General features: G+C 36.7%; 1 protein-coding gene across 1 annotated transcript in view; it reads left to right on the top strand.

Moving 5' to 3' along the window:
- Positions 1-18,960, top strand: part of ARHGAP15 (Rho GTPase activating protein 15) — an 820,106-nt gene that overhangs the window by 659,693 nt on the left and 141,453 nt on the right. The window contains exon 12 of the mRNA XM_027835584.1: positions 1,017-1,151. Within this exon, the coding sequence (XP_027691385.1) occupies positions 1,017-1,151 (135 nt within the window). The remainder of the gene's footprint in view (positions 1-1,016; positions 1,152-18,960) is intronic.

Here is an 18,960-nt window from a genome sequence, read left to right as displayed (position 1 = left end):
GCTTCAAAATTGCACAAAGAGAAATACGATGGTTTTTGAGTAGCAGTATCACCTGGGTTGCTCCTTGTTATCATAAATCAGTAGCATCAGGCCCTGTGAATTCCCACAGCTTTCCTTGGGTAAGAACCCTTCTTCACCTTCATAATAAGGAGGAAAATGAAGAAAAAAATAATTCCCCAGCATAGCTTTATTTCTATTAAAATCTTCATTTTGGCATTTTGTTTCTTTAATATTTAAATTTCACGATTCACTCAAGCTTCACAAGCAAACATTTTGTCGTTTCTTAAAGGAGTTGGTAAGCGCTTGTGGTTTGTCTTTACTGTTATCATTTTTGACAGCTTTGCATAGCCTGCGTAGGCCAACAGGGGTCTGTCTAATATTGTTGCTGGGCAAATCTTCTTCCCTGAGACGAAAACTAAACAAAATATTTTTGAAGCAGTAAGAAGGAATTAATGTCCTTTCTCTCACAGTACTCAATTCCTTGCTGACATTACATTCAGGCAAAAAAAAGGAGAAAAGTGTTACCCATTATTCCCTTGTACATAGCAAGGCTAACACATGTAAAGCAATAACTCATTTTCTATTGCCATGTTTAGCATATGTCTCCTGTTGGCTCAGCAAGGCCTTTAGGCCGGTCCCTTGAGCCGGCCATCATTGGCAACTCTTAGCCCCTCGGCCTCAAAACCAAATAGCTTTGAATCATGTTGAGCTGTGATGCTAATTTTCATACTGATGCATTATGGGAATAAATGTATCTGACATACTGTGTCAATGGCACTGTCTCTTTGTGTCTCTTGTTTTTTTGTTAGCTGCATTCCTACAGATGGTATTCCATTGAAAATGTTCCCTTCCTACGGAAAGGAAAAAAAAAAAAAAACATGCACAGCACCAAACCTCTAGGTGCAGAAGGCTGTTAACGGTTGCTGATGATAGTAGGCAAACATTAACATAATAATTAGTGTCTTGTAATTGTTTCATTAAAACCAGTTGTTCCATTTCTCCTCGTGTTTTCCCAGAAGAGAAGCTGAATTTGGACGACAGCCAGTGGGAGGACATCCACGTTGTCACCGGAGCACTGAAGATGTTTTTCCGGGAGCTGCCTGAGCCGCTCTTCCCATACTGCTTCTTTGAACAGTTTGTGGAGGCAATAAGTAAGTACCTCACATTCAGGAGCAGTTAGTGAAATAACCTGTCTGTTTAAATAATAATAATAATAATAGTAATAATAATAATCAAAGAGCAGACACATTCCCAGCGCTCTCTACCTTCCATTTCAGTTGTTGTGGTATTTGATTGCTTTTTATTTCAGGCTTTGCGTTACTGTGTAAGTTTAAAAAAAAAAAATGTATCCAGTCTAGATTGGCCCACTTATTTAAAACAGGCCTTATGAAATGAAAACAAACAGCTTTCCATGGAGACTGATTTAAATGAGTCACCCTTTATATTCTTTGCCTCTATCTAGTCTGTTTTCAGGATTCCAATGAGTACAAAAGGCTCTTTAAAAATGTGTGTATTTTGTCCAGGTCAATTACTTAAGACATTTCATCAAAGATTTGCTAAATTACCAACTGAGGCAGCACATTCTCCACTCTTTTTCATACCCTTCCCCACCAACACTCATAACTAGCCAGTTGTGATTGACCTGCAGACAATGTGAATATTATGTTTTTAATGACAAAAGCTTCTTCTCATGTGTTAAATTGGTGACATGTCACAGAGAAGTTGCATCTCTTTCTGCCCAATGGGTATCATATGGACTAACATGCAAAGCTTTTTTTTCTCAATAATTATGGGTTACTTTTTTTTCTTTTTTAGAAAGAACCACTTTTTAAAGTAATATTGTATATTTTTTCTGAATGTAAGGAAGCTTCTCCCATGGATGCTCTGAGAAGCAAGCAACCAACACATCTCTAAATTTAATATCTTAGGGTACACTTATGAGAATTGTGACAGCTTGGAAAAAGTTGCCTGGCAAGCAGGCTCTTTTTTTTAAGGGGGAAAAAAGCTTGCAAGCCTAGCAGGAGCTTAATTAAAGTCCAATCGAGAAAAATCTCTAAGAAAAAAAAAAGAAGCTCGACTTAGGAGGTCTGGTCTTTGATGACTGTCTGTGCAGAGCTCCTATTAATGGGAATGGGAATTTGGTGAGCCCACATTGGACAGCAGACTCGTCAACGTGCCCCTTCATTCAGTTTTCATTTCGCAAAAATCTTCACATTCATGCAAGGTCCCAGAAAACTGATGTCAAGGGTAATAAAGCAGAGGTGATTCTCTCAAGGTCCCTCTCCTCTTGCTGCTTACAATTACAGAGTTTTCTTTCTTTCTTTTTTCTTTCCTTTTTTAAGGGCAGGAACAATGATCCTCATTGGGTTTTTCAGGATGAGGGCAACATTCTTTTCCCATTTCCTGGCTTTTTATTTCAACCACTCCCATGTAATGAGAAGAGTAATGAAGAGTCAGGTTTTACAGTTCCCAAGTTCTCATAGTTTCTTTAACATGCACACAAAAGGCCTACAAATCTCTGGTTTTATACAAAAACTAGAATATACCTGAACATTTAAGTATGTCTCCAGGTCAGATGTTCCAAAAAGAAATTGGACCAGCAGAGGGAAGTGGTGGAGGATGAGCACAAAAGGGACAAATGTGTGATGGGACCTTGACTACTGTCTGCCAGTAAAAACTTAAGGGAACCACTCAACTTCTAATATCTTTAGGTAAAAAAATACCAGCCCTGGTTGTATCTGTGTTCTGACCCACTGTGACAAATACCATTTAAACGTCTCTTAGCACATCTTCAAATTGGAGTATTTAATCCATTCATTCCCCACCTCTCCAACTGCAGGAAGGAGATGATCATAACCAGACGAGAGCACACACAACCTTTGCTTTGACATAGGAAGTAGCACCATTCTGTAGCAGCCCTCCACTCATGTGTATGCCTGATTGTTTTGGCCAGAAAAGCATATGGCTAGAGTTGATATAGGTCAGGGTTGATGTGGCCAGCATTCTGCTGTAACCGACTGCCATTGGCTATAGAAGCTGCCACCTGCAGGGAGTTCAGTTGAAAGAGCTGGTCTGTGAGGAAGGAGACACAGAGAGAAACAGAAACATATCGAAGGAGTCCTCACCTACCAATGACCAAGAAGAAGGGCCTACTAGCCAGGTGAAGTGGTGGAGAAATATATACTAATGATAATAATCCAAGTCTATTAGCAAGCAGGCAGATGTTTCCTAATATGCATATTCTTGGTCTAACTTTGAAATCCAATTCCTATAGCTTTTAGCTTGGGTATTGTGAACCTAAAAAAAAAATGTCCATCCTTATTCCATTTCCATTCATTTGTTCAATAAGCACTTATGAAATACCTACTACTTGCCAGACACCGTACTGGTAATGTAACAGCACAAAGACAAAAATAAATTAACTCCTGTCTTCACGGAGCTTATACTTTAATAAGAAGAAACAACGTGTACACCAGAACAATATGTAAGTATGATCCAGCTACGGGGAACAACTTAGGCAAAGGCACAGATAGAGTGAATGCCCCCCATGTATGAGGAATAGCAAACCATCAGGCTACAAAGTAGACTGTAAGAAGGAGTAATATAGAGTCAGCCTATAAAGGTAGGCCAGAACCAGACTGAGAAGGGCTTTAAAAATGAGGCTGAGGAGTATGTATTTGATCCTAAAGGCAACAGGGAACCGGTGGAACATCTTGAGAGGGGAGTTACGCGTTAAGAACTGTGCTTTAGGAATTTCTGCATCACAGCAATGCGGAACATGGTTTGGAGAGGGAAAAGAGTCTAGGTCAGGATCAGAGTTAGGAAGCTATGTAGCAATAGTCCCAATGAGACAGGATGAGGCCTGAGCTAGAGTGGTGGCCATTTGAGTGGAGAGATGAGGAGAGATTTAATTTATGATGCAGAGGTAGAATCCAGGGGACTTTAGAACTGATGAAATATGAAGGGTAAGAGGAAGCAAGGAGTTAAGGATGGTTCTAAGGTTATAAACTTGGTTAACTAGAAGGAGAGCAATCCCTTCATTTGATACTTTTCCTTGTCAAGTCCTTAATCACTTGGCACAACAACGGTCTATTTTTCAGACACTGACTATTTATGACAGAAGAGAGATCACTTGCCCCTCTTGGACTCATCATTCACTTTCAGTAAATTCAACATCCTGATCCAGATGTGTGTGATTACAGCATTATAGTGCCAGAGCCCCAGAAACATGTATTCAGGTTGAGGCTCCACAGATCTTTGTCTCAGTCCTAATGCCTAACACCCAGCTTCCAATAGCAAGGAAAAGGCCATTTCTATTAGAAGGATACCATAATGACCATAGCTATGTCTCATGAGAACACAAGATTCTTTTCTTACGTTCCCTTTCTACCTTTTTCCCAGGTTTCATCTATACAATATATAAGTTGGAGATATTCTTTTGGCCTCAAGGTGAAAGTTCTGTTAGTGTTAACGATAAAGTGAAAACGGGAAAAGCCACCAGAAGATAGCACTAGAAAACTTTGGCCTAGGTGAGGGAATGCTCACCTAATGCACATAAGAAATTAATGGCCACTTGTGACATAACAAAGATTGCTAAACATTTTGAAGAACAGAAAGCACTTAGTTTTTAAAATAGTTTCTTTTTGGACTGAAAACAAGCATTATTATGATAACCTGCAAATGTCATGGTGATCTTGTATCTGATAATACCCGTTAGGGTAACAAAAGAGAGAGAGAGAGAAAGATTGTTTTATATTTCAGAATCCAAGTGCTTCAACCACTGATCTGAAATTCCAACCTCAACGCCAAAGCAATTGGGTCACCTACAGGTCATTTCCTGGGGATTTAACCCTCTCACTGAGAGGACTTAATTCCTTGGAAATGACTTGTGCTAAAGCCATTATTCATACTATAAATGGGAGCTAGGTAGAAAAAACCCCATAGCTATAGCATTTTTATGATAGGAGATGCAGTCTCACTGACTGTGCTGTGAGGCCAGGCATTTCCAGGATAGCTGAGATGTTACCAGAGGTAGGATGTTGGTGCTGGCCACTCCTTCCCTTCACTCTGGAGGGCCAGACAGGCATACAAGGCCCAATGTCCGGATAGGAAAACAGTTTTCCAACCAATTTCTGCCTCCACAGTTTCTGAAGGACAAAAGAGACCTAGAGAGGGTTAAGAAAAGAGCAGCACAAATTACCGGGATGATTTAGTTGAAAGAAAAGATGACTGAGGGGTGACTTAATATCTGGCTCCAGATATCTGAAGCACTGTCCAGCTGTTCTCATTCTCACAGAAGATAACTAAATGAAATGGGCTTAAATTTAGGCAAGGCCGACTTAGGGTAGAAATTAAGAAGAACTTCCTTAAAGTAAACATAATTAAACAGATTTGCAAAGAGACCCATTGAATATTCCCAGATATCTCTCCTTCTTTAAAACCTGGAATACATAACTATTTATTTGAATGGCTTAAGTATTGCACAGCATGAAGATGTCTTCCGGTCCAAGATGGTTTTATTTCATTTTCCTGCTGCCCATTGCCTCCCCATCCCATTCCCAAATCCTTTCAGTCTGATGCAGCATCCTGATCCTAGCAGTGACCATTTCAGTTTTTTCCCCTCGAGGTTTTTTTTTCTTCTTGTGACTTCACTTCGTCTCTCTTACATGAGGAGCTCTCAGAAATGGATTATTTCCCACATTTCTCCTCTGCCTTCTCTCAAATCCCAACTGTTATCAGAGCTCAGAAAAGAGTCAGGCTATTTGGTGAATGGTAAATGAGAAGGGAATGAAGAAAGAAGTAATATTGGTTTCCTCTTTTATGTTATTTACCTGAGGGGAAAAGTGGAATTTATTTCCTCTCATTTAAAACATAAGCTCTAAACTCACCCACAAGAGGAAGTGATCAACCCACCAAGTTCTGATTAAGCCTCTGCATGGCACAGGATTTTGCTCATCTGTTTTGGACTCGGCTTGCAATGTACCAATTTGCAGTTGCTGATATGTTGTGTTTTGAGGTTTCTTAAGCTATTTTGTGCCCGTGTGCAATTCTTCTCATCTGTTACGTAGGTGCAGCAAGTGAACAAATTGTTTTATCTTTCTTTGTTTTTCCTTCACACACCCCCAGAACACGTTTCTCTACTTAAAGGCGTAAAGTACCTCTATTGTCACCTTCAGCAACAGCAGCAAGCATTTATTAGGCATTGCAAAACACTAGGGACTTGAAGAAAACCAAAAAAAGATGGTTCTTGCCCTCAGGGAGTTTACATTCTAACAGAGGAGACAATATACAAATGATTATCTCTTTTGACATTTCCACCAGCTGAATCCCCAAAGTTTCCTTCTGTTTGAGCCACCTTATAGGTCAAACCCTCCATAGAAGTCCAACTCCAATAGTTCATAGTGGCAAGGAGGTGACCTCAGTTTTTCAAAGTCTATACCATTAAACTCAGGCAGGTTTTACCAAATTTAAAAAGCCTGGAACACAGGCCAGGGGACCACCTGTGTCTCTCCATTGAGGGCGGGTCTTGGCTAAGGACAGAGAGGCTTGCCATCAGAAGACTAGCTAGCCAGTGATGAACTGGCTTTGGAGGTCAAAGTTGTCTTTGGAATGGGCAAATATTTTAAACGGATTTCCTATGCAATGAATTCTTTGTAATGACAAGCATGGAGTGACAAAATGGGGTAAAAGGAATTAAATCACACAGTTTTAGACCACCCACAAACATTGTTTTAGTTCAGTACTCTTAAGGTGTGGTCTTTGTTGAATAACTAGTGATCTATGAGAAGAAATGAAAAAAAAAAGTTCACCTTTATGTAGTACTTTAAGGTTTAGAAATCGCTTTACATACATTATTACATTTATTCTATATAAAAATCCTGTGAGATGGGGAATATTTTTATCCCCATTTTACAGATGAAGAAACTGAGACTTCAAAAGGTTAGGTGATTTTTTTTTTTTGGCCAAGGTTACACAGCTAGTGAGTGTCTGAGGTGGGGCTCAAATCCAGGTCTTCCTGCATCCAAGTCCATCCTTCATTCTACAATGTCATGCTGCCTCTTTGTTAACTGTTTTAATTTATGAAAGAGAGCAAAAACTTGTACATATACTGGGGAACCATTATTTCTTCAAGGAGAGAATCAGAAGGTACCGGATGTAGATGTCACTTTTAAATGTCATAACCTTAGAGAATGTACCTATGATTTCATTGATATGGGGAATTTTTAGAGGAGGAAACTCTCTCTGTCAGTGAGAGTTAGCATCTTTTCTACAACTTCTAGTGTTGCAAAGTTATCTAGAGCGCTGAGAGAGCAAGCCAATTTTCTAGTGTCACGTAACCAATATATGTAAGAGGCAGGACTTGAACCCAGGTTTTTCTGACACCAAAGTGAGCTCTCTATTACATCACACTGCCTAATAATATAAAATGTATAATTGACAACATTTTAGCATGTTGGTTACAAAGCACTTTTTTTTTAAGAAGCAGATCATTGTCTTGTTAAAGTAGAGATCAAAGTAAATACCATGTTATAAATTTTAAAAATGAAAAAAATAATTTGGACAATTATTCCAACCCAATGCATTTAAATAAACTGTAGGAAGCCCCCCCCCAAAAAAAAGGAAATGGACCAAAGTTAAATATTTTGACTAAGACTAACAACATAGGTTACAGGAGTTTAAGTGCTGGAAAACAGTTGCCCCCCAGGGAGGAGTTTAAAAGAGACAAGAAAAATGTCCAACCAATCCAGAAAATAGATATTTTTTTGAATTTTTTAAACAGTATTTTGTTTTTTCAAATTACATGTAAAGATAGTTTTCAACATTCATTTTTGAGTCCCAAAATTTTTTCTCCCTCCTCCCTTCCTATCGCCCTCTCTAAAACACCAAGCAATTTGATTTAGGTTATGTCTGTGCCATCATATAAACATATTTCCACATTAGTCATGTTGTGGAAGAAGAAACAGAACAAAAGGGAAAAGCCACAAAAAAAAGTGAAAATAATATGCTTCAATCTGTATTCAGACTCCATAGTTCTTTCTCTAGATGTGGAGAATATTTTCTATTGTGAGTTTTTTGGAATTGTCATGGATTATTGTATTGCTGAGAAGAGCTAAGTCTATCAGAGTTGATCATTGCCCAATGTTATTGTTAATTGTATGCAATGTTCTTCTGGTTCTGCTCATTTTACTCAACATCAGACCATAGAAGTCTTTCCAGGTTTTTCTGAAATCAACCTGCTCATAATTTCTTATAGCACAATAGTATTCCATTACATTCATATACCACAACTTGTTCAGCCATTCCCTGATTGATGGGCATCCCATCAATTTCCAATTCTTTGCCACCACAGAAAGAGCTACTATAAATATTTTTTGTATATGTAGGTCTTTTCTTCAAATTTTTATGATCTCTTTGGGATACAGATTTAGTAGTGTTGTTGCTGGATCAAAGAATATACACAGTTTGATTGCCCTTTGGTCATAGTTCCAAATTGTTCTCCAGAATGGTTGGATCAGTTCACAACTCCACCAACAATGCATTAGTGTCCCAATTTTCCCACATCTTCTCCAACATTTATCATTTTCCTTTTCTGTCAAATTAGCCAATCTGATAGGTGTGAGGTGGTACCTCAGAGTTGTTTGGATTTGCATTTTTCTAATCAATAGTAATTTAGAGCATTTTTGCGTATGCCTATAGATAGCTTTAATTTCTTCATCTGAAAACTGCCTGTTTACATTCTTTAACCATTTATCAATTGGGGAATGACTTGTAGTCTTACAAATTTGACTCAGTTCTCTATGTATTTGAGCAATGAGGCCTTTATCAGAAACACTTGCTATAAAAATTGTTTCCCAACTTTCTGCTTACCTTCTAAGCTTGGTTGCATTGGTTTTGCTTGTGCAAAACCTTTTTAATTTAATGTAATAAAAAATGATCAATTTTGCATTTCTTAATGTTCATTATGTCTCTATCTCTTGTTGTGTCATAAATTCTTCCCTTCTCCATAGATAAGACAGGTAAACTATTCCTTGCTCTCCTAATTTGCTTATAGTATCACCCTTTATATATCAATCACTTACCTATTTTGACCTTATCTTGGTATATAGTGTGAGATGTTGGTCTATGCCTTGTTTCTCCCACAACATTTTCTAATTTTCCCAGCAATTTTCATCAAATAGTGAGTTCTTCTCCCAGAAGCTGGAATCTTTGGGTTTAACAAACAGTGGATTACTGTAATCATTTACTACTGTGTCTTCTGTACCTAAACTATTCCACTGATCCACCACTCTATTTCTTAGCCAGTACCAAATAGTTTTGATGATTGTTGCTTTATAATATAGTTTTAGATCTGGTACAGCTAGGCCACCTTCCTTTGCATTTTTTTTCAATAATCCCCTTGTTATTCTTGACCTTTTGTTATTCCAGATGAATTTTGTTATTATTTTTTCTAGCCCTATAAAATAATTTTTGGTAGTTTGATTGTCATTGCACTGAATAAGTAAATTAATTTAGATAGAATTGTCATTTTCTTTATATTAGCTCAGCCTATGCATGAGCAATTGATATTTTCCCAATTATTTAGATCTGATTTTATTTGTGTGAAAAGTGTTTTGTAATTGTGTTCATACAGTTTCCGAGTCTGTCTTGGTAGGTACACTCCCAAATATTTTATATTGCCTATAGTTATTTTAAATGGAATTTCTCCTTCTATCTCTTCCTGCTGAGCTTTGTTGGTAATATATAGAAATGCTAATGATTTATGTGGGTTTATTTTATATCCTCCAACTTTGCTAAATTTGTTCATTATTTCAAGCAATTTTTTAGTTGGTTCTCTAGGATTCTCTAGGTATACCATCATATCATCTGCAAAGAGTGATAGTTTTATCTCCTCATTGCCTATTCTAATTCTTTCAATTTATTTTTCTTCTCTTATTGCTAAAGGTAACATTTCTACTACAATATTGAATAATAGTCGTGATAATGAGCATCCTTATTTCACCCCTGATCTTATTGGGAAGGCTTTCTAGCTTATCTAGCTGATGGTTTTAGATAGACACTACTTATCATTTTAAGGAAAGTTCCACTTATTCATATGTTCTGCAGTATTTTTAATAGGAATGGGTGCTGTATTTTGTCAAAAGCTTTTTTCTGCATCTATTGAGATAATCATATGATTTCTGTTGGTTTTATTATTGCTATAGTCAATTATGCTATTAGTTTTCCTAATATTGAACCAGCTCTGCATTCCTGTATAAATCTCACCTGGTCATAGTGTATTATTCTCATGATAAATTGCTGTAATCTCTTGCTAATATTTTATTTAAATTTTTTGCATCAATATTCACTAGGAAAATTGGTCTATAATTTTCTTTCTCTGTTTTGGCTCTTCCTGGTTTAGACATCAGCACCATATTTGTGTCATAAAAGGAATTTGGTAAAACTCCTTCTTCAACTATTTTTCCAAATAATTTAGATAGTATTGGAATTAATTGTTCTTTAAGTTTTTGGTAGAATTCATTTGTAAATCCATCTGGCCCTGGAGATTTTTTCTTAGGGAGTTCATTGATGGCTTATTCAATTTCTTTTTTTCTGAAATGGGGTTATCTAAGTATTTTATTTCCTCTTCTGTTAATCTGGGCAATTTATATTTTTGTAAATGTTCATCCATATCTCTTGGATTGTCAGAAGATAGATATAGCAACTTAAAGTAATGCCAGTTTCTCATACAAACTCATTTTCAAAACATTGTAGCAGAGGATAACTGAAGACCAAGTAGAATCTTATTAATTTCACTGAGCCAGACACCTCTATGAATTTTTAGTGAAATCCATAGGAATGCAAAAGGGATCATTCCAACCATCCACACTATATAAACAAAGTCAATCAATTAAGCAGTAAGCACTAATTAAGTGGGTCCTTTATGCTAAGCACTGAAGATAGAAGTGTAAAAGTGAGACAGTCCCTACCCTCAAAAAACTTGCCATATATTATCCAAACTATGAAATAAAGCTCTGATAACTCCATCAATTTATTCAACCAATGTAAACATTGTGAACAGGTGGTACAGATGGACAATAGGTTGAACCCAGAATTAAAGAGAAGGAAGAGGTAGTTTTGCAACACATTTGGGAAACTGCACTATGACCCCAAACTTCTAAGTGTCACAAAGTACCATGTCTTTAATGTTAATATTATCCTGCTAATAATGTATGGCTGTGAATCATGAAATAACACCATCTCAAAAGAATCAAAATGACAAGTAATTCCAAACACGAATAAAAACACTTTGGGTAGAAGTCAGATTTAACATTGCCAAATGCGATATTTAAAAGACACTTTCAAGGACATGTATGGCGAGAAAAGGAAGTGAGCTTGTAATGTAGCAAAAATGAAGGATGCCAAATGTGTAACTATATGGATGACACCAAAATTTTTTTTCTTAATCACGGAAACATCTCCAGCATGATGAACTTTTCATCTTCATTGGTGGAGGGAGTACTCTGTATTGAAACCAAAAGTCCATTCATCTATGTCAGGGAAATCACTGATAAATTAGAGTAACAACTTGATGCTAATTCCATGAATTTCTTTTGTTGGTCACATATAAATGTTTAATTTTGAAACCCTGAAGTTAACAACTACTTTAGAAAGAAAAAACTATATCCAGGAAGAGGATATCAAAACCACTGGAAAACATTGCAAAGATATAATTGAATACAAATTGATATGAATGTTATAATGGCTTCTAGTGACTTCCAGGAACAATTCAGTCCTTTGTGTACTATTTTAGAAAGCTGAGACAACACTTAAGATGAAGATCAGACCAATCTTAGATCCTTTTGCAAGGTATCATAGCTGGAAGGGACCTCAGAAGGTATCTAGTCCCACCCTCTAACTTTACAGATGAAGAAACTGAGGCCCAAGGAAGTTAAGAGACTTGTCTAAGGCCACAAAGGTAACAGGTTTGAATCCTACATCAGGGTTCAGTGATTTGCCAGGGTCACACAGTTAGTAACTACCTGAGGCCAGATAAGAAATCAAGAAGATAAGTTTTCTGAACTACAGGTCCAGTACTCTATCCACTGCACCACCTAGCTGCCCCTATTATTAGTAGTAGTAATAATACTAATTATTAGTAAAAGTTCTATTATTTAATAGTTTAACTTATACTATATAGTTCAGTAACAGTACTATTATTAGTAATAATACTAACTGTTACTACTAATAATAATGTGTGTGCTGTGTGACCCTGAGCAAGTCACTTAATTCTGTTTGCCTCAGTTTCCTCATCTGTATAATGAGCTAAAAAAGGAAATGGCCAACCACTCCAGTATCTTTGCCAAGAAAACCCCAAAAAGGGTCACAAAGAGTTGGTTAAGACTAATTACTAAACAACACTAATAATAATAGTATTTGACTTGGTAGAAAACAATGCAGCCCTAAAGGCACTCTTCCCACAAAGTTTCTCATACATATGTTAAGACCATATGAGATTACTTGATAAAAGCAATTCTATAGATGATTTGTTTAAAAGAATTGAAACCTCTTATTATTAACTTCAATTACAAAAAAGAATAGGAAAATGACATTCACCAACATTTGTCACTCTGAACTAGGGTTTCCTATAAAAGGTACAAAAAGGAGGATTCTCTATGAATGGTCAAGTGGCGCAGAAACTCTGTTTATGGATAATACTGAGTTGATTGCTTTGAATCCCAGACCATGACACAGTCTCTTCAATGAGATGTGTAAATAATAATGAGATTTGTCTAACAATTCATACTAGAAAAACCAAATGGATATCCAGTTAGCTGGCACAGTGGATAAGAGGGTTAGACCAGGAAGACATGAGGTCAAATCCAGCTTCAGACACTTCTTAGCTATGTGATCCTACTTAACTTCTCTCAGCCTCAATTTCCTCATATGAAAATGGGGAAAATAGCCCATACCTCTCATGGTTGTTTTGAGAATAAAATGAGGTATTTGTAAAGCACTTTGCAAACCTTGCAACTCTATAGAAATACTAGCTATTATCATTATTATTATATGTAATTAGATGCATAGTACATTGAAATAATTTATCAAGACATATATCTGGGACAGGACTACAAGTGGATGATGAATCTAGGCAAAAATTTAACAGGAGGAAGACAGTGGATTGGATTATATGTGGGAAACTGTGCAGAATTTTTAACTATCTCAAATTGTTCCTCAATGCAAAACACCTTTTTTTATATCACAGGAATGCTTCTAATGATACCATAGCATTACAGAAGTTGAGACACGTGGGGCAGCTAGGTGGCACGAAGGATAGAGCACTGGCCCTGGAGTCAGGAGGACCTGAGTTCAAATCGGACCTCAGACACATGACCCCGGGCAAGTCACTTAACCCCATTGCCTAACCAAAACAAAACAAAACAAAACAAACAAAAAGAAAACAAAAACAGAAGTTGAAACACGGTAGTCTCAGAAGAATCCATAGAGCTAGAGATAGACTGAGGGGTTGTAAGTAGTCTGTGACATATTTCTGTTGAAAACTTGAATGTAAGAAGTGGAATAAGAGAAGACAATGAGCAAAATAAGTGATCAGGAAAAGGGTTGGACTGGTCATGTAGCAATAGTGAAGAATGAACAAACAGGCAGTTCAAATGTGGCCATAATATCTACGAAATACAGAAAGGCCTAAGCCCTCAGTCTCTAGCCCATCGAGGAGATTGTGAGGGATCCATGGAACAACATGAACAAGAATCACAGATAAGAACACATGAATAGATAGATTCTGATCTACTGTATCAGAGAAAACACTCATTTTGATGAGACCACACATCTATTGAAGCATTACTTTTTTTAAAAAAGAGATTAAGTAAATAATGTATATTTTAGGAAAGAAGGAAATAAGCACATATTAAGCACCTATGTGTCAGCCACTATACTAATCTATTGCTTTATAAATAGTATTTCATTTGCTCTTCACAAAAATCCCTGGGAGGTAGGTGTCATTATTAATCTCCACTTTACAGTTGACAAAGCTGAGGTAAGTGGAGGTTGTGATTTGCCCAACATTACTCAGCTAGTAAGCATCTAAGGCAAGATTTGAACTTGGGTCTTTCTGACTGCAAGCTCAGTGTTCTATTGACTGTACCACCTATTTTAGAGCAAATTTTAATGCCTTTGTCAAATTGGTATCTGGGAAAGCTAGCTTGGTTCTGCCCCATATAATTCAGGGTCTGTATTTTCCATGAGGAGACAGGAGACAGTAAATAGAGGGTTGGCGTTGGAGTCAAGATGACCAAAGTTTAAGTTCTACTTCTTGCACATAGTGGTGGTATGATCCAAATCACTTAACTACTCAGGGGCCTGTAGGCAACTAACACTGTAAGTTGCAGAACTGTGAAAGCACAGCACTCGTAGAGTTCCTACACTGGGACCTCCCTACACTAATTGAGTTCCAAGGTCAGATAGAAAAAAAATCTAGTTCTTTAGTAAATTCAACAGGTGTTGAAGATTATTTATGAGTTCAGAGTCATAAATGCAGTCATGGTATCTCAGAACTGGAAGGAATCTCAGAGATTCTCTAATTCAACCCATCCCTGAACAAGAATATCTTCTTTGACTTTCACAAGTGATCATCAGACTTTGTTCAAAGACCTCTTTGGGAGAACCTACTGCTTCTTGAGATGAGATAGCCCATTCACTTTTGAATGGCTCTGATAATTGAAGGTTTATTCTGATATCAAACCTAAATCTATCCTCGGCTTCTACCTATTGCTCCAAGGTCTCTCGTATGAAGTCTAAACTGTCCTTGAAAATTCAACAAATAAACTTTACTAGAACCAGAGTATCACCACATACAAAACTGCTACCTAAAATCACTTGAACATAACATTGATCCATGGAAATTGAAGATCAATTGTTTTAATTGACATCACCATGCCAAATATTCATCCCAATCTACATGAAATGAAAAGATCTCAAAATATGGAGACATAACTGAAAAGTTGTTCGTTTTTTTTTAATTTGGAAAAAGGGTAAAGTATTTTACTTTTTATTATCTCTTCTTCCTTTTTACTACTACAGTTGTCCCAGAAATGCTTTCAGTGAGCCTCTAGGAGATCAATACTTCTATTCAATAAAAAACCCATCATTTTATCCACCAAACCCACCCTTCTATCCATTATGCATGTCCACTAAATATTAAACATAAAGAAACAGTAACATAAAGGAACAACCTGTACCCAGGACCATTTCTATATGAATTCCATCCTGATATTAATAATAATCATTGTGATAGTGATAAAGTATTATCATTGTTATTCTTACTGTTATGTAGTAGACTCATATTGAACATGCAGAAGGGAAGTTTGCACAAAGAAAACCTTTCATAAGCACGGGCAGTAGCCTTCATGTTGAGCAGGCATCTCACAAATGCTTGCCATTGATCATAAGGGGAACCAGTCAAGACAGTATTGATGGCTTGGCGCAATCCATCCCCACTAGTGAAAGGGAACTCATACAACATGCCCAGCTGTCAGCTAGTCAGTAACATCATCTTCATACACAAAGGACGACAGCTAAAGACGTTGTAGTTTGGAGAAACAATTTTTCAGTTGCATGCTCTAATGGTTTTCTCCATGGTAATCATACCATTGTGCTGTTAAAGTATTGTTTGAATAGGTAATTGAAAAAAATTCCCAGTCAAATATCTTTGTAAATATTTTCTTTCCTCTTGACTTTATGCTGCCCTTTGGTCAAACTATTTCTGATGCATCGTCAACTCTGTTATGACACTCCTTGGGAGAAAGGAAACAGAGCTTGCAAGACACTTGACTAAAAACGGTTGCTGAACATAAAAGTATGATAGTGACAAATTGCCTTAATACCAAAGAAAGTGAAAAATGGAATCTAAAGGACCATTCCTTGGGGAAAAAAACAGAGGTATAAGAATAATATAGGTGTAAAAATATCCCTTTATGTGCTAAATCAAGGAAAGTTGGGCTTTGATATAAAAGAAGTCCTTCTATATAGAAGTTTTGGGGGCAGCGAGGTGGCACAGCGGATGGAGCACCAGCCCTGAAGTCAGGAGGACCTGAGTTCAAATCCAGCCTCAGACCAAACACTTGACACTTACTAGCTGTATGACCTTGGACAAGTCTCTTAACCCCAATTGCCTAAAAATAAATAAATAAATTTTAAAAGAAGTTTCTACAGAAGGTTAACATTCTTACTGACTTGTTAATTTTTATTGCTGCATTTTTTTGTTTTTTTGCAAAATGGAAATTTTGCAGTAGGTTCCTGGCCCCTGTCTCTTAACTGATGGTAGTTATACACACAATTAAATATATATATATATATATATATATATATATATATATATATATATATATATATATATATTAGAGAGAGAGGGAGAGCTGACTAGAGCCAACTGGCTTGCACAGGTGTCTTCATAAGAATAGTTTTAGTGCTAGATAATAAACTGTCCCCCAATCTACTTCAGACTGCTTAATGGAAAGACTCCTTTGCAAGGTGAACTGTGTGGATCAAAACTACTGTTGGAACTTAAAATAGAGATTCATAGAGTAATGAGATGCTAATCTCGGTAGAAAATTTGATACTTATCTTTTACATTTTTCTGAGAATTTTTATTTCCTATACACTGCATCATATATTTAAAGGGGTCACTTTGCAAAGTCCTAAGTTCTTCAAGATAAATAATTAGTCAGCCTTCATGAATCAGATTCATAGACATGCTTACTCCCACAATATGTACATTCTGTTCCTTTATTTAAAAAGAAAACAGAGTTCCTTCTTAGTGGAAAGCAGGTCAATATACCTTTGAGCTCTTTTACTAATGGTGGACTGCTTTGGCAACCAGCTATTAAACCCACCACATCAGTCAGAAAAAAAAAAATACTCATGGGGCTGCAATGAAGTAGGAGATCCAGGCCAAAATTTTGAGTTTTCTTTTCATGATGTAACCCTAGAGTTTTGTAGGAAGCCTACAAAATTCATCTTGTCCAATCTTCTCATTTCAAAGATAAAGAAACTGATGTCCAGAGGGTTTAAGTCCCCAAGGTCACACAGGAAATAGCTATGGTTTCAATTCTCTGGCTTTGAATACATGCTAAGCTGATAACTAGAAAAAAATCATGGATAGGTAAGCAGAAATAAGGAAATCAGGAAGAGAAGCTAGTGGAGAAAATGGTGAGTCCCATTTGGACATGATGGCTTTAATGCTCCAGGTGGAGATATCTAGCAGACATAAGGAAATATGGAAGAGAGGAGGTGGAAGGATTAGAAAGAAGAGACAAATAGGAGTGGGGAAGGGATGAGAAAAGGTAATTGATGAGCAAAGTCCTTATGAAACTAAGAATGAGAAAAGATGGACTCCTGAACACAGGTAGAAGGATTAGGAGAGGGACTTTCTTTGGCAGATAATAAAGGAAAAAGTAACTGACGATAGAGTTTTAACATGGAAAGAGACAACATTGTTGTGGTGAAAAAACTGGTTTTGCATTCAGAAAAACTGGATTTGAATTAAGATACTGCTGTTCACTGCTCTGTCAACTCAAACAGAGTGAGATTCTATACGCATGCCACATCTCTGGGCCTCTTTCCTTGGTTGTAAAATGAGGATTATCTCTTAAGTCCTTTTGACCTCTCAATCTTATGAAAGTTAGGTGGTAAAAGAGGTTGAAATGTAGAGGCATATAGGCCTTTGCCCCAAACATAGTCAGTATAACCTCCTCTTTTCAGTGGATACCAGATATTCTTCTCTTAGCAGAGAAGTCAAGAAATGGGTTTTTTCCACCATTTACAAGAAAGGAATTTCATATTATCTTTTCATAAAATGTTTCCTAAACTTTAAATGCAATAAGAAAGAATCTTTCTCTGTATTCAGTTCTTTCTGTCTTATTAGAACTATATTCTGTTACCTAAGACTCTCAATTATTTAAGACAAATTTTTCCTCTTGTGATTTTCCACTCATTGAAGTAATTTTAGAGTTAAGTTCTAGACATCATGCATGGTGGGGCAATATAAATTCCCAATGGAAATTCTGCTTATGTTGGAATAGCAGAACACCCAGCTGAGAAATACCAAGTAGTTTGGAGAATGGACATTTTCCCTAAAGATTTACTGATGTATTTTTACCTACACTTTGGGGAATAATAAATTCATGGGAGATGGCTACACTTCTGCAGTAAGAATTGATGGTTCTGATTTCAAAAACAAAAGTGCTTTGTTTTGGAAACTGTAAAGTGAACAATAATAGTCGGATATTTTAATATTAATGTGGCTAAGCTGAAAATATTAATTTTCCATGAGCTTAAGCTATCTCACACTTGTTAACAAGGAAATAATGGCCTATTTGGGATGGATTCAAACCATTTTAGAAAAAAAATCAAAATAATTTTTTAAATCATTGTACAATATAGTTATAAGGAGTTTCATCTTCCTAGTTATAACTACTTATTGGTCTAAATGTGATATATTTATTAATATCACAAATTGAGAGGTAGCATAGAAAAGTGCATGAAGAACTAGCCTTAGGTCAAGAAAATTTAGATTCAAATTTCACTCCTGAAACATCATAGTATGATTCTGGGAAAGTAACTTCTTAGTGTCCCAAACAATTCTATATAGTTTCAGAATAGTGATCCTGACTCCTCTGGGCTATCCCTTTACCTGCCACTTCCTGCTGTGAGGAAGGCATTCGACACCTGGTAGGACACAGCATCATCCTCTGCCACAACTCTGTATCCCACAAGGGTGAGCCTTGAACTTTCTAATCACCTGCTTCCCTCAACTGGGCTCTATCCAGCCACTAATACTCTATCTGGACTAATTCTTCAATGAGTAGCATACTCTCACTTCCTCATACTCTGCCCATGCCAGTGATTCTGACTGTGTCTGAATTCTGTTCCCCAAACTCTCTTCTCTTCCATTTCCTTATCATT

The sequence above is a fragment of the Vombatus ursinus genome, unplaced genomic scaffold (assembly GCF_900497805.2).
Source record: "Vombatus ursinus unplaced genomic scaffold, bare-nosed wombat genome assembly UNPS02014816.1, whole genome shotgun sequence".
NCBI classification, from domain to species: domain Eukaryota; kingdom Metazoa; phylum Chordata; class Mammalia; order Diprotodontia; family Vombatidae; genus Vombatus; species Vombatus ursinus.
The sequence above is the reverse complement of the archived record's forward strand: the minus strand, read 5'-3'. Positions and strand labels throughout refer to the sequence as shown.